Raw genomic sequence first — 15,028 nt, forward strand, 5'->3', positions numbered from 1 at the left:
TAAGAAACATTGGGTTTTATGTGCAACGTAAATATTTTAAAAAATTCTTTAATTATATTAGTTGAGCTTCACTATATAAAAATTCACAAAACAAAAATTCTCTTCCAAGACATGGCATAAGACAATGGCAGGCAGAAAAAAATGTATTTAATAAAAAGCAAGTCATATTGGTTTTTAGCGTCTCTAAAAACCCTTAGATACTAATTTTCATAAAAAAAAAAAAATTATCCTTCCCAATTAGCCAAGTCAGTCGGTTTAATATTTTCAATAGTCAACCCATGCCCCACAAGTTTCTACCGACTGACGATGCGAATTTAGCCAGCCAAAATATGTTTAAGGGTCTTTACGTAAGCTACTTTTTTTTCGGAAAAGTAATAAAATTTTAGATTGGTGATGGAAGCAGCGTGGTAACGCGCCTGTCTGCCAACCCAAAGATTGCGAGTTCGATTCCCCGCCCCTATTCAGGATTTTTTCCAGCATATAATTATACAATACTCACTCACAGCCTCCCACGGTCAGTTGTGAGGCCCGTTAGCCAATGGGTGGCACTCACAAAAATAGGCGTGGGAGTGACGACCCACCCTAGGAAAATAAATGTCATGAAATGCGTACTACATTTCCGAAGTACATCGCGTGAGGCCTTGTACCTTCACGGTCTGTCGCGCCAATAATAATAATAATAAATAATAAAATATATATATACTTTTTTTCTACTAGAAGTGACATTTGGTTTTTATTATTTTTTACACACTTAAACTCATATAATACAACCTTTTATAGTAATATTTTGTTCTTATTTTACATAAGAAAGCAAACTGATTGATGCATCAGTAACCATTAAAAACACCCAGACCAAATGTGGTATCCGATAACATAAAAAATGTCAAAAAATATATATATATTTTTCCTACTCCTAGGGCGCACAGGCAAAACCCCTCGGACACATGTCTAATATCTTTCGATATAGTATAACCAAAAAACAGGTTTATTTGAAATCGATGATTCCACGTGTGTAGACTCTCCTTATCAGTAAATAAAAAACACTTGAATTTTGATCTAGTAAATTCTTTTTCTTACTCGATTACAAAAGGTCATTGTCGAGATTAAGAACCAAAATGAAGTCCAATGCGCTGTATTTTTGCTAATAGTTGTCAAAATTCGAAGGTTTTTGTTCAGTTTTGTAGGGGATGTAACTGCTACATAACGTCACTGTGTATAATAAAATAATATTAATGAAATAAGCATAATTTTTTTTTATGCCCAAAAGAAGTTGGATTTTCAGAGATGCAAGTATCCCACATAAGGCGTATAAATAGGGCATCAGAAGCCTGACAAAATAAATAACAAAATAGGTTCCCGTTCAAAAGTAATAAATCTATAATTAACTAATTCTATTTTAATTAATTTTGCCATAATTTTCACATATATGAAATATCTAATCGAACGTCATTTTGATGCCAAGAGCAATAGTTAAGATAGATCCGAGGATAACCGAAGGGGGACGATTAAAAAAAAAATAATTGGCCAAGCAATTTCGAGAAAAAGTTGAGGTCGGCGAACGGCCCATTTTTTTTATTAATTCGATTTTTGGATTCTATGTATCTTGAAACTTGAAAATCCAAATTTTGAGGGGATTACATTTTGTTTTCCATTGGTCACTTATAATAGTTAATTACTGAAAATAGTAAACTTAAAATGGTAGAACACAGAGATAATGAAGCGGCCTTCGAGGATGAACCCTAATATTAATTACTACGGAGCATTAAGTTAAATTGTTGAAATATAACATTCCAACAGACTGGCATACAATGGGTGAAACGATTTCATGAGGAACCGCAATCCCGAGAGGCAGAATGTTCAAATGAAGACAGAGATCCTCCCGTTTTGATGATAAATGGAGTTGAGCTGAGATACTGGGGGAACCATTTATCAATCGATCCCTTAACTCAGTCCGATCGGACAATACTCTCTTGAGCAAATCGTCAAATTGAAATCATATTTTTAAATTACATAAGAACAAACACCTTACGAGTAAAGAGCATTAGATGGAGGAACCTAAAAACTGATCTAAGACACCGTGATAAAATTTCGTTTGGGTAGTTTAAAGGTAATATTTAAAAATGAACATACTTGGAGATAGCGTGATAGAGGAATTTTAAGTCTAGAGCATTTGAATTTTTTTTTTTTTTATAATTTTTTTGTTATTTACAACTGTATAAAAACACATACAACCAGTAAATTTTCTGTAGGTTACATAGTGACATAATAGTACAAACATGTGGAGAGTCTACCCATTGATAAAGCTCCAATAACATTTCTAAAAGAGAAGATATAGGCCATCTTCTTTTCAGACGCCTAGCAGGATTATTAGCTAATGAAGGAGAAATCAAGTCAGAAACAAGTGGATTTAGTTGGTTTGGAAGTTTATCATGGAAGTATTGCTATCTGGTTCCAGCCAAATCGGCAATATATGGAACATTCAGGACGACTTGATTTGTGACAAAGTAAGGAGTATTAAGGATTTTACTAAGAATTTTGGACTCCAAGCATTGGATTCGGGAGGAATAGTTAAATGGAGCCATAAAGTTCAATTCCGTGTGTCCAGCTATGCCTATGCCTTATTATACTCATGTAGATCAGTCTTTCGTAATCGATTGGAATTTTAGACTGTTTAGCGTAGTTTAAAAAAAATACCGCAGTTATATCATGATAATTCACGATTTGCTATAACTAAAGACTGTATAAAACACAAAAATGTGCAAAATCTGGCATTAAAAACTCAAAACGTGAATAAAACTTCAAAATACTACAATAATCAATTTTATTTATTAATTTATAATATAGTTTACGGCTTTAACGTACTCAGTCTCCAGTGGCTCATTAACAGTGATGCGACAAGAGGGGTGCGCTGATATCTTATGAGCTCTGCTCTACCCCTCACTCGTGGGGGATAGAGTGGGCTCAGGGATCCTCAGGCCGATTGTGTAAATATTATATATAAGAGTTTAAATGTGACTAGAGATTCTTTTATTTTTATTATTATTTTATTTTATTTATTTATTTTTTCATGCACGTAGTTTGATTATGTTCATTTTCTTTTACCTTCTAAAGAGAGATTTTATGTCCTTTTTTTTTTTTAATAATTTATTTGTTATTTACAACTGTATAAAAATACATACAACAAGTAAATTTTCTGTAGGTTACATAGTGACATAGTACAAACATTTGGAGAATCTACCCATCGATAAAGGTCCAATAACATTTCTAAAAGAGAATATCTAGAGGCCATCTTCTTTTCAGACGCCTAGCAGGATTATTAGGTAATGAAGGAGAAGCCAGGTTACAAACAAGTGGGTTTGGGTGGTTGGGACGTTCATCATGCTATATGGCTCTGGCCACATCGGCAACATATGCAACATTCAGGTCCATCCATCAGGACTTGATTTGTGACAAAGTAAGGAGCATTAAAGATTTTACGAAGGATTTTGAACTGTAATGATTGGATTCGGGAGGAATAGTTTAGTGGAGCCACAAAGCTCAACTCCGGGTGTCCAGATAGACCTTATAATAGTCTTGTAGATCAGTATTTTGTTATGGATTGGAAGATTAGACCGTTCATTTGAAATACAAAGCTGAAAAGTAACGCGATTTCCTGCTGTGTGTATACTTACAAGTAAGGTGGTCCGTTTATACTAATTATGTTTCACGATTTGTTATAACTAAAGACTGTATATCTACAGTAAAAAACTCAAAACGTGTATAAAACATCCAAACACTACAATAGAGTGGGCTCAGGGATCCTCAGGTCTATTGTGTAAATTGTTTTATTTTATTTATTTTTTCATACACATAGTTTTACTATGTTAATTTTCTTTATCTTTCTGTTTTTATATAATTTAAGAGAGATTTTATTTATTTTTATGTATTTTTTTTCTTTCATTTATTTACTTATTTTTCATTCTTATTTTAGTATGAATGTGATCATTCATCACTATTACCTATTACCCATACGGGCAGTTAGTAATATCTATTAATAAATATAGTTTTTTGAATTAAAAAAAAAATATAATATTAATACATGGAAAGCTAACCTAACCTATTATGAATCTAATTAAAATCGCTAAATACTCTACATTTAAGAAACTATAATAACTAAACTAATCTGATTAAAAACCCAAACTTTTTTTCATAATTGAAGCGCTGTGAGAAAGCTATTGGTCTTAAATGATTTTCATATTCTTATTATGAAGGCTGGAATTTAATTTTTAACTTCGTAAAATATATATATTTGTGTGACATTACATTAACAAAGTATCCCAAACAAAATGTTTCACAATAAAACAAAAAAAATCTATGGTATGCACATCAGTGAGCTTTGTGATGTTAGAAATTCTTTGTGTCTCTGGTGACCGTAAAGCAAAGGGGAAAAGAATGCTTTAGTTGAACGTCGCGTCTTGCTTCGGCACGTTTTATTCAACTGTGAACAATGCTTTTCATTATTCGGACGAAATTTTCGCAATAAAGAGGTAAAAATTCTTCCTATATTACTTTAAAGAAATGTCGAGAGTTCTCTAATATTTAAACTATCTGTATATATAAACGAGTTTATATACAGGGTGTTTCAAGGTTAAGTGGCCAAACTGAAAATATGAACTAAAGACCTCAAAATAAGAAAAAAATTTCCTCTCAAGGTATGTCCGCAAATATTTTGTTTAAGAGATAAAGATTTTCATTTTTATGAATTATTTACGACAAATAAAATAAATAAAACCTATTTTTTCCATTTATATTAACGATCTTCCTGATTCTATTCACCACACACAATACCACCTATATGCAGACGATCTTCAAATTTATCTATCCTTCCATCCCTCCGAGATGCTTGAGGCCAAAAGATACGAGAAGATATTGATAGTATTAACGCATGTGCGTTAAGCAATGAATTGAATTTAAATGCTGAAAAAAAAATTATTGGTTCCAACCGTCTACTTCATTTCCTCCCTTACTATCCCCTACTCTTCCTTAACAATCAACCGATTCACTTCTATCATACAATAAAAATATCTTATATATAATATATATCGAAGTATAACCCAAAGAGAAGTAACGAGTTGAAGTGGCTCTATCCAACCTACCGAAGGCAATACGTCCTTGGTGTTTTCCTATTGCAAGTTTTTAAAATTAAAATAACCTACCTATATCCTTGATCTCCTCACTCTTCGTTCATCTAATCATTCATTAAACACCAGATCCCAACCGACTGATATATGCACTCCTATAGAACCAACTTCTTCAGGAAACCCTTCGTTATACGTGCAACCTCTTTCTGGAACTCTCTCCCCATCATCATTCGCCAATCGTCATTCCTTCTTTCCTTTAAACAACATCTATTTCTTCACTTATTGAATAACGAAACCTCCACATCATTGTGAACAATGTAATAAAGCTTATATTGATTAACATTATAAATAGTAATTAAGCCAAGAAATCACTGTAATTTCATTTTGCTTAGTGGGAACTTTAAAATGTTTGCCAGACAAAAATCATAACATATAAACCATGTATTTATGGTTAGGGGACACATGTCCCAGAATAAATTTATTTTTCCATTTCATTTATTTATTTGTTCTAACTACTTTATTAATTAAATGTAAACATTAAGATTCATATTAAATGTTGTTCAAAGTGAAAGTATGTCCGCATCCTAACGCTTTGTTTAGGAGATGGATTAGATAGAATACTAATATGTTTTATCCCTAACTGTAAAAAAACTATTGGCAGCAAAAGGATTAACACTATTTGAAATTAGTGGGAACTGTCAAGAACATTTATCAGTTTGTAAGAGGCTTTCGCAGAGTACTCATAATTATGCCTAAAATTTGTACTAATTATGAATATGCCAATATGGTGTTTTTGTACGGATTTTGCAATGGTAATGGTAATTCTGCACATTACGGAAGAGGTCCACGACAATTACTAAATGTTAATTATCCCAATTAATGGATTGGCTGTGCAGGAAAAGTGGATTGGCCTGCACACCCTCCGGACATCACTGGTTCTTTTGTTTGGGGTGACATTAAACTAAAAGCCTATGCAAGGCCGGTCCAAGATCTTAATTCCTAACGAAGAAGGATAATTGAATCTTGTGAAACAATAACACATATCCAGTGCCGTTCTGCTACTGCTGCTGTTGAACAAAGATGCCGAGCCTGTCTTAATACACAATGAAATAACATTGAAGAATATTTAATATGAATTTAATGTTTACGTTTAATTAATAAAGTAATTGGAACAAATAAATAAGTTTCATTTGTTTCTTACAACCTAAATAATTCATAACAATAAAAATCTTTTGGTATGAATAATCTCCTAAACAAACCGTTTAGAAATACCTTCAGAAGAAATTTTTTTCTGGTTTTGAGGTCCTTAATTTATAATTTCAGTTTGGTCACTTAACCCTGAAACACCCTGTATATAGACCTATGTACATTATATAGTTTTCTCATAAGCGAATGGTACAATTAAAATTGCCCAAATTAGGATTATTTGAAACAATAGGGGTTAAAACCACATGTGATTCCATATTAAAATTTTTTGGGAATTTATCATAAAAGGACTTCAGTTATTAGTGAATAGTCAAAAGTAATTCGCTAGATCATAACAACATTAAACCAGCGGAACAAGTAATTTCTGTTCTTGATTTATGTGTTTTTTAAGTTGATTTCGTAATTATTACTAACGACATTTAAGATGAGAAAAACAACTGTACTGATATTCCTGAAGTCAATTGTAATTATTTCACAATTTCTTTCTCGACGTAACATAGCTGTCCCTAAAAACCTCTGCGTTTTTTTATAATGACCCCAAACGTAATCCAGATATTGGGAATACACTCTCTACTCTTCAGTTCCTACGTTAACGATCTTGCCTTTATCCATCCTCACTTTCATGCTAATGATGTACACGACTCCTGAATATATTTATCCTTAATTAGTTAGCGCGTATACCAAGGTCCGAGAAAACTAAGATCAGATCTGTATCAGATAAAATTTGAATAAACTGATACTGGATGTACAGAAAACATAACCTATGGTTATAGATCCTGTATTCTTCTTCAGATCTAATACCAACATACCTTAATCATGATTCCAGCACAATCAGCTCGTCAATTAAAAATGTACACGTTATAATAGATCAAATCATTTTATAGCATTCCATATCACATAAATATCTAGAGGATCAACATAAACATTTAAACTATTATGATATCCACTCTCATTTCCCACACAATGACTATTGCTGCGTGGTTGTTTCAGTAAGATACATATTAAGGTTAATCATGATTTGTTTTAATGCCTCAAGGCCTAGATATTATAATGGCTTTTACCTTCTTAAAATTTTCTAGACTCACTCCTTTACCAAATTATTAACACTCATCGCTCTTTTTATATCCACTGTCCCCTCCAATTTAAGTTCTCACTCCGCTTCCTGCCCATCAAGTTCCGTATTTTTATCCTTAATACCGTATCTCGTAGAAATCCAGCTTTTATTTCTCACATCAACAAACCAATCTTGCCCCAAATACTTTCCCTCTCAAATATATTATCTGTTAGGATGCCAAGAAACAGGTCCTCTTCTTGGAATGTTGAAATGAGCAGAACTTACTGAATTTTTCAAACAAGAGTGAATCTCCTATGGTACTAGTTGAGGGAGATCGTTCCCCCCGAGAACATAAACAATTACTTCCAGCAGTTTAGCCCTCAGTGCTTCAAAGATGGTGCACCTTACGATGATGTACTCCACAAGTGGAATAAGGGGATGTATGCCCTTTCCTATGCCAAGCAGCTTAGCGCAGAAGTCTTCATGCCCCATGAAGAAATGCGAGACCCAGTAGTCCAGAAGAACACACTTAGGATCCCAGTGTGTCCGTACAGTGGGAGACTATTTTCTCAAGATAGCTTTTCGTGGCGGAGTTATTTCATTATCATACATGGTCTTCTTACATCTTCTTAGGTCTAGAGCAACACTTAACCGAATATGTTCCGGGAGCCCTGTTGGACCTTCCCTTTTAAACTTAAACTTAAATATTTTCCTTTTAAATTTAAATATCCAAGGAAACATTTTACAATGAAATTCGAACAGGTCATACGTGCCTGAGCCACGGTTACCATATGGCCCGTGATTCTCCACTTAACTCCTAACACACCTTAACTGAATGCCAAGCATACGACTCCCTCAAACTTTATATGAATTACTAGCAAACAATTCAATTTTGCAGGATAACAAACAGACTGTAAATAAACTTTTTGAATTTCTGAATCACTCAAAACTTTACCATAATATTTTACCACAAGTTCCCATTTTTCAATTGTTATTCATTTCAATCCAAAAATTAAGACAATAATGATCCTGAAGTGGTCGATGCCTTAAAATAATAGTTCAAAAGAAACTATTTCAATTAATAATTTGTACAATTCGTAAACAATTTTAATTGCTTGTAGTGAAGTACTAAATGGTGAAATTGAATGCCGAGTGTAATTTTTACGGTTGGAATACTCGGTACCTAACAGTAGGTCAAAACCCCATGAATGCAGTTTTAATCTTTCAAGTAAGAATAATTAATACCGAATGAACTAATAAAATTATAATTCAATTAAATAAAATTTTATGTTTATAGATTACATACTTTTATAGAGGTAAATAGAGATTGCGTCCTGTGGGCTAGCGAATGGTGGCCCTGTAGTTCGGAGGCGCTCTTGGACAAGTGTTTGACAAGTTGACGGTTGTCCGCTTCCTCCATCCCTGAAAAAAATATATTTTTAAAACATAACAGGTAAAACAACTACCAGTTTATAAGCATAGCTTTTATAAAAAATAAATAAATAAAAACATGCAGACGGTATAACGTCATAAAAATAAATCATAATAAAATAATGTTAATAGGTGAGTCGATATTTACTAATGAAAATAGAACAATTAAATTGCTAGCCATCATCATGCTTATATTACACAGTTATAAAAAAAGAATTTTTAATAAGTTTTATTTCGGGTTTTTATACCGTTATATATTTTTTCATCTACTTAACTATGTATTAAATAAATAGTAGTTGGAAATATTATATACAATTTATAATCCGAATTTTCAACGGAAATCCAAATAACCATGCCTCAGGTCTTTGGGTCGGTGGTCAGTCCAACTCAAAAACGATAAGTTGTACAAGCCTGCTCTTTACAGATGCAAGACAACTCTGGACGGCACCGTAGCTCAGGGGTTAGGTACTAATCTATTGATCAGGCGGTGTAGATTCGAATCCGGCCTTGGGGCGTTGGCTTTTTCATCAACTGGCGGTCCCACAAAATGAAAAACTTGACTCCCAACCATGGTCAGAATATAGGTTGGTCATCTGTAGATAACCAGGCTAAATCACCTTCGACGTGGATTGCCCTAAATAAAAAACCAAGTCTCTTACGTTAAGAGAGGAACAGCGGATTAACGTTTATGAAAATAAAGCATTGCTTAAAACTTTCGAACCGAAGAAGGATGACTTAACAGGAGAATTGAAAAGGCTACACAACACCGCACCATGTTAACAACACACATTAAATATAATTAAGGTGTGGCTAATAAAATGAGCGTGTAAAGTAGGTGTTAGTAATTAACAAATTCCTAAACATGCGCAGAGCCGACTGGTATATATCCGAGGGGTTGACCAAAACGAAGGTGGGAGCATAAGCCTTTATTATTATTGTATAATAGAAGAGTATTTATGGCAATATATATTACTTAAAATCATAAAGATAAGTTAATAGTTGACCGTAGATTATATACATGAGAAGAATATGATAGCTGAAGAACACAAATAAGTAAAGACTTATTATTTCACACTCCCAATTATCTTCTCATATATAATTATCTACTTAGAAGTCAATTAATCAATGTTCCATTCACTTTATTAATTTCACATTATAAAAAAATTTTATAAATTGAAAATGTACTTGAACCAACATTTAAATCTTAACATCGTAATCTTCACTTCATTATAATTAATAGGATATGAAAAATAATGAGAAGAAATTATGAACAAGACTTCCTAAAGGGCCAAAACGTTGTTAGGATAATAATTACAATTTTTTATAGGATATGAAGTATTTTCCTTCATGGCTTATTACGATTACCAATTTATACGATTTGAAAGAAAAAAAATTAAGGCTTGAATAAATTTAAAATTTATTTCCAACCAAAAAAAAAAATTCTGACAATCGATGGCCAAAATAAAGGAGAAAAAATTATTAGGGATGAATAAAGATAGCAATTACAGTACTAAAATTACTGTTTGTATAAAAATACGAGTGATGAAACACTGATTATCCACTTGGAATTCAAAAGTAGAAACTCAGGAAGCCGGAAATAAAAGGAAGCCAGGAAGAAAAACGAAAAGGAGAAAAACAAGAAAATCACGGAGATTGCTGCCACAATACCGACTTAAGGAAAATATTCACAGTGAGTTTTCCTTCCCTTGTCCCTTTGTTACCTCAAGAACCTTTATTGAAGACATTTTGAAGAGGAATATAACTTAAACAGAACGGAAATGAATATTTGATTTCTTTTATTTATTTATTTAATGTAATTTACAACTGTACAAAATAATACAATAAGTAAATATGTTGTATGTTTGATATACACTTGAAAATCTTGGGGAAAAACCACCCATTGGTGATATTTCAAACATTAATTTAAATTAGAAGGTCCCGTGGCCATCTTCTTTTCAGACGCCTCGGAGGATTATCAGGGATTGTTAAGGATGAAAGATTAAGAATTAATGGGTTAGGATGGTTAAAGAGTTTGAAATGAAAAGACACATATCGGTTTTGGGCCAAATCTGCAACGAATGGGATGTTAAGGTCTTTGTGAATGGGTTTATTTGTAACGTAATAAGGAGCATCAAGGATTTTGGATTGTAAGGATGGAGTCCTAAGTATCGAATCTGTTCAACAGGCGTTAGTGGAGTATTTAGAAAGGATACTGTAGGACAGGAGGGAAGAGGTTTACGACGGAGAGTAAAGGTGATCTGATGGGATTTGTCAGGATCTATTTTGATTCTCCAGTTTTGACACCACTCTTCAATACATGTTATGTGTGTCTGTAGTGTTTGTGATACATTGGGAATGAATATAAATAAAAGTTTTATCAAACTTCCGTTCTACAAACGTCACTTAAATTCAATTTGTTTAAATTCTATATTCAATGTAGCTGGGATATTTGGTACCTTACTTAATAAATTTGGGTTTCAGATCTACTAGTGTATTTGTTTTTAAATAATTTATTTATTGTTATTTACAACTGTATACAATTATATATAACAGGTAAATTTGCATTAGATGTAAAATAACATGATACAAATATGTGGAGAAACTACCTTTTGATAGAACTCCAATAACGTTACTAGAGAAGAAGATCTCTGGGTCATTTTCTTTTTAGACGCTTAGGGGGATTATCATGTATTGAAGTAGAAGCCAGGTTAGAAACAAGTGGGTTGGGTGGTAAGGAAGTTTATCATGGAAGGAATGGTATCTGGTTCTGGCCAAATCGGTAACATATGGAACATTGATGTCTTGATGGATGACTGGATTTTGGAGTGTAAGAATTGGATAGAGATGAATTAGATGGTTTAGTGAAACCCCAAAGCTCAACTTCGTACGTCTAGATAAGCCTTTATAGTCGTATAGATCAGTCTTTCGTAATCGATTGAAAATTTAGACTGTTTAGTGTAATTTTAAAAAATACCGTATTTATATCAATCACAGAAATCAAGGCATGGCCATTGACAAAGTCATTTATTACACTAAGAAAAGTAGGTTATACACAGATTACTTTAGGAAGAATTAATAATCAATCTCGGGAATAAACAATTTTATTTTTATGGATTTTTTTTAATTTAATCTTTTTGATTACTAAAAAATCTTAGTCATATTTTCGCCAATGACCTGTAATATAAGTAAACTATGATGTATTTATTGAACTCTACGCTATTTTTGAGTAGTATAATAAAAAGAAATTGAAAAATTCTTTAAAAATTAGCAAAATCTGTTTAGAAAAAATTGATGATTATAATCATTAGAATTTTACTAAATATGTAGTTTCCACCCTCTATCGCAGATGCTGATCCTACGTTTTGACAGATAAAAAGGAGTTCGCAAACAGAAATATAAGCACGTCTTTTGGGATTTGCAGCAATGTATTCCGGAAACCAATGGGGTGAGACATAAGGGGAAGATCCGAGGAATGCGACGGAGAGCACACAGCAGCATTGAAGCATGCGATCGATACTGGAAACACGAGACCGGCGTGAAACTGCCCTTATGGACACTAATATTGCTAGGGTGAAATGATGGATTAAATTAACCCTCGGGCGAACAATGTATAACCACCCCTTCGGAATATCGTTATTGTAAATAGCAGCGTAGGACCCCAAGGTTTATGATATTAAGTCAGAGTGAATTACATTAAGAACATTCAATGGGAGGATGATATAAATACTTACCGATTAAGTACTAAACTTTCGGGATTACGTTTTTTTCAAGCATTAAGAAACTGCGTGGGGCCTAACTGCTATTCTGTCACCGACAAAAGATTAATGGCCACAGACTTATTACTACACAAGCCCGAAGAAAGAAATCCATCTCATGCAACATCCATCTGCAAATAATTTCAAAAATTAGTTTATATCACTCATAACGGAAACGCATTTCTGGCGGTTCTAAAACTTTTACTATTTAGTTAATTAATTTAATAATCTAATCAATTAAATTTTTTTTTTCTGTAACTCCTAACCGGTGCATTATAGCGAAATAGTTACGGTATAAGAAATTATTCAGCAATCAATCCAGCGTTAAATCAGTACCAAAACACATTAATTCGGCTAAGTCGTAAACCAAAAAACGAAATATATTTTCAAATTTTGTCAAAACTGAGTTACAGTACTACATATGAAACCAAACGCAACATGGAAACGCATTTCTAAAACGTTTACTAATTATATAATTAATTTAATATACTAAAATAAGAAATTTTCGTCTTTAAGTCCTAAACAATAAATCTTAATGTACAGTAAATTAAAGGACATTTAATTATGCGTTGAATGAGTAACATCGCGTAATAATTTGGTCAGGTGGTATAGTCCTGTTGTTCCTAATTCCAATAGCTGTTTTTTTTTTAGTAAATATTCAACCAGAACAGGTGGTTTACGACCATCACACTAGACCAAATTATCACTTAATCCTACTCATTCAATGCATTATTTTATCTTATTACAATAAGTTCCACCGTTTAGGACAGGCAAGACCGAAAAAAAAGTAACCTCGTTACTTTATTAAAATAAATACCATATTAGAAACCGTTTTAGAACCGCCGGAAATTCGTTTCCATGTTAAGGTTGGATTCATATGTTCATAAATATATCATAACTGTTTCGCTATGATGCACCATTTAGGAGTAACAGGCGAAAATATTAAAAAATGAACTAATTCCTTACTTTATTAAATCAATTACCTAACTAGTAAGAGTTTAGAGCTGCCAAGAAGGCGTTTCCATGTAAAGAGTGATTGAAACTAATTTTGAATATTTCCTCATTGAATAATTCGATCACATTGATTCTAATTTTTTTTCAACATTTGGACATTTTTAGTTCTCAATTAAAAAATACGGAAGAAAAAATGTGGTTCCTCTAACAATTTTATCAAAATATAATCTTGTTGTAATATTTTATTTATAATTTGGTTTTAATAAACATGTAGTTCAATTGTAATTAAATTTGAATTATTTTAACTTTTTGAATAAATAATTGATGTAAATATATTTTAACATTAATGAACATTGTAATTAATCTTGATGTAAACTTTATCCAATATAATTAAGTTCTCATTCAAAGCATTATTCAATGTCCTTTAATTTACTTGACAATAAGTTCCACCGTTTAGGACAGGCAAGACAGAAACAAAAGTAACCTCGTTACTTTATTAAATTAATTACCTAATTACAAACCGTTTTAGAACCACCAGAAATTCGTTTTATGTTGCGTTAGGATTCATATATTCATTAATACATCATAACAGTTTCACTATGATGCACCGTTTAGGAGTTACAGGCGAAAATTAAAAAAAAATAGACCTAATTCGTTATTTTATTAAATTAATTACCTAATTATAAACCGTTTTAGGACCGCCGAAAATTCGTTTCCATGTTGCGTTTAGATTCATATGTTCATTAATAGATCATGACTTTTTCGCTATGATGCACCGTTTAGGAGTTACAGGCGAAAATTAAAAAAAAATTGACCTAATTCCTTATTTTATTAAATTAATTACCTAATTATAAACCGTTTTAGGACCGCCAAAAATTCGTTTCCATGTTGCGTTTAGATTCATATGTTCATTAATATATCATGACTGTTTCGCTATGATGCACCGTTTAGAAGTTACAGGCGAAAAATATAAAAAATACTTTATTAAATTAATTACCAAACAAGTAAGAGTTTTAGGCATTTCCATGTAAATAGTGATAGAAACTAATTTTGAATACTTCCTCATACATTTTATCTCATTGAACTGGGGGATGCAAAAGAGAGTAATGTTAAACACATCAGTCAGGACCATTTAATCCTTTATAGGTCAAAGGAACTAAAACCAAATACCTAAATTAAAATTCTTCAAATAGTTTGATTGGGATATAATAGATAACAGAAAGGCTATAAAATTATTGTTAGGCCTCTCTCACAACAATCTTTGAAATTTATTTGATTTTAAAAATTTTCTTGTTTGTTGTTTCTAATTTTTTTTTTTCAACATTTGGACATTTTTAGTTCTCAATTGAAAAATAAGTATGAAAAAATGTGGTTCCTCTAACAATTTTCATCAAAATATAATCTTGTTGTAATATTTTATTTATAATTTAGTTTTAATAAATATGTAGTTCAATTGTAATTAAATTTGAATTATTTTAACTTTTTGAATAAATAATTGATGTAAATAT

General features: G+C 32.0%; 1 protein-coding gene across 3 annotated transcripts in view; it reads right to left on the minus strand.

The window, feature by feature from the left end:
- Positions 1-15,028, minus strand: part of Mctp (multiple C2 domain and transmembrane region protein) — a 371,452-nt gene that overhangs the window by 290,453 nt on the left and 65,971 nt on the right. For all 3 annotated transcript variants that reach the window (XM_067051105.1, XM_014425858.2, XM_014425857.2), the window contains one exon: positions 8,687-8,802. In XM_067051105.1, the coding sequence (XP_066907206.1) occupies positions 8,687-8,802 (116 nt within the window). The remainder of the gene's footprint in view (positions 1-8,686; positions 8,803-15,028) is intronic.

This window comes from Halyomorpha halys, unplaced genomic scaffold (genome assembly GCF_000696795.3).
Source record: "Halyomorpha halys isolate HHAL.00 unplaced genomic scaffold, Hhal_1.1 Scaffold539.1, whole genome shotgun sequence".
Taxonomy (NCBI): Eukaryota; Metazoa; Arthropoda; class Insecta; order Hemiptera; family Pentatomidae; genus Halyomorpha; species Halyomorpha halys.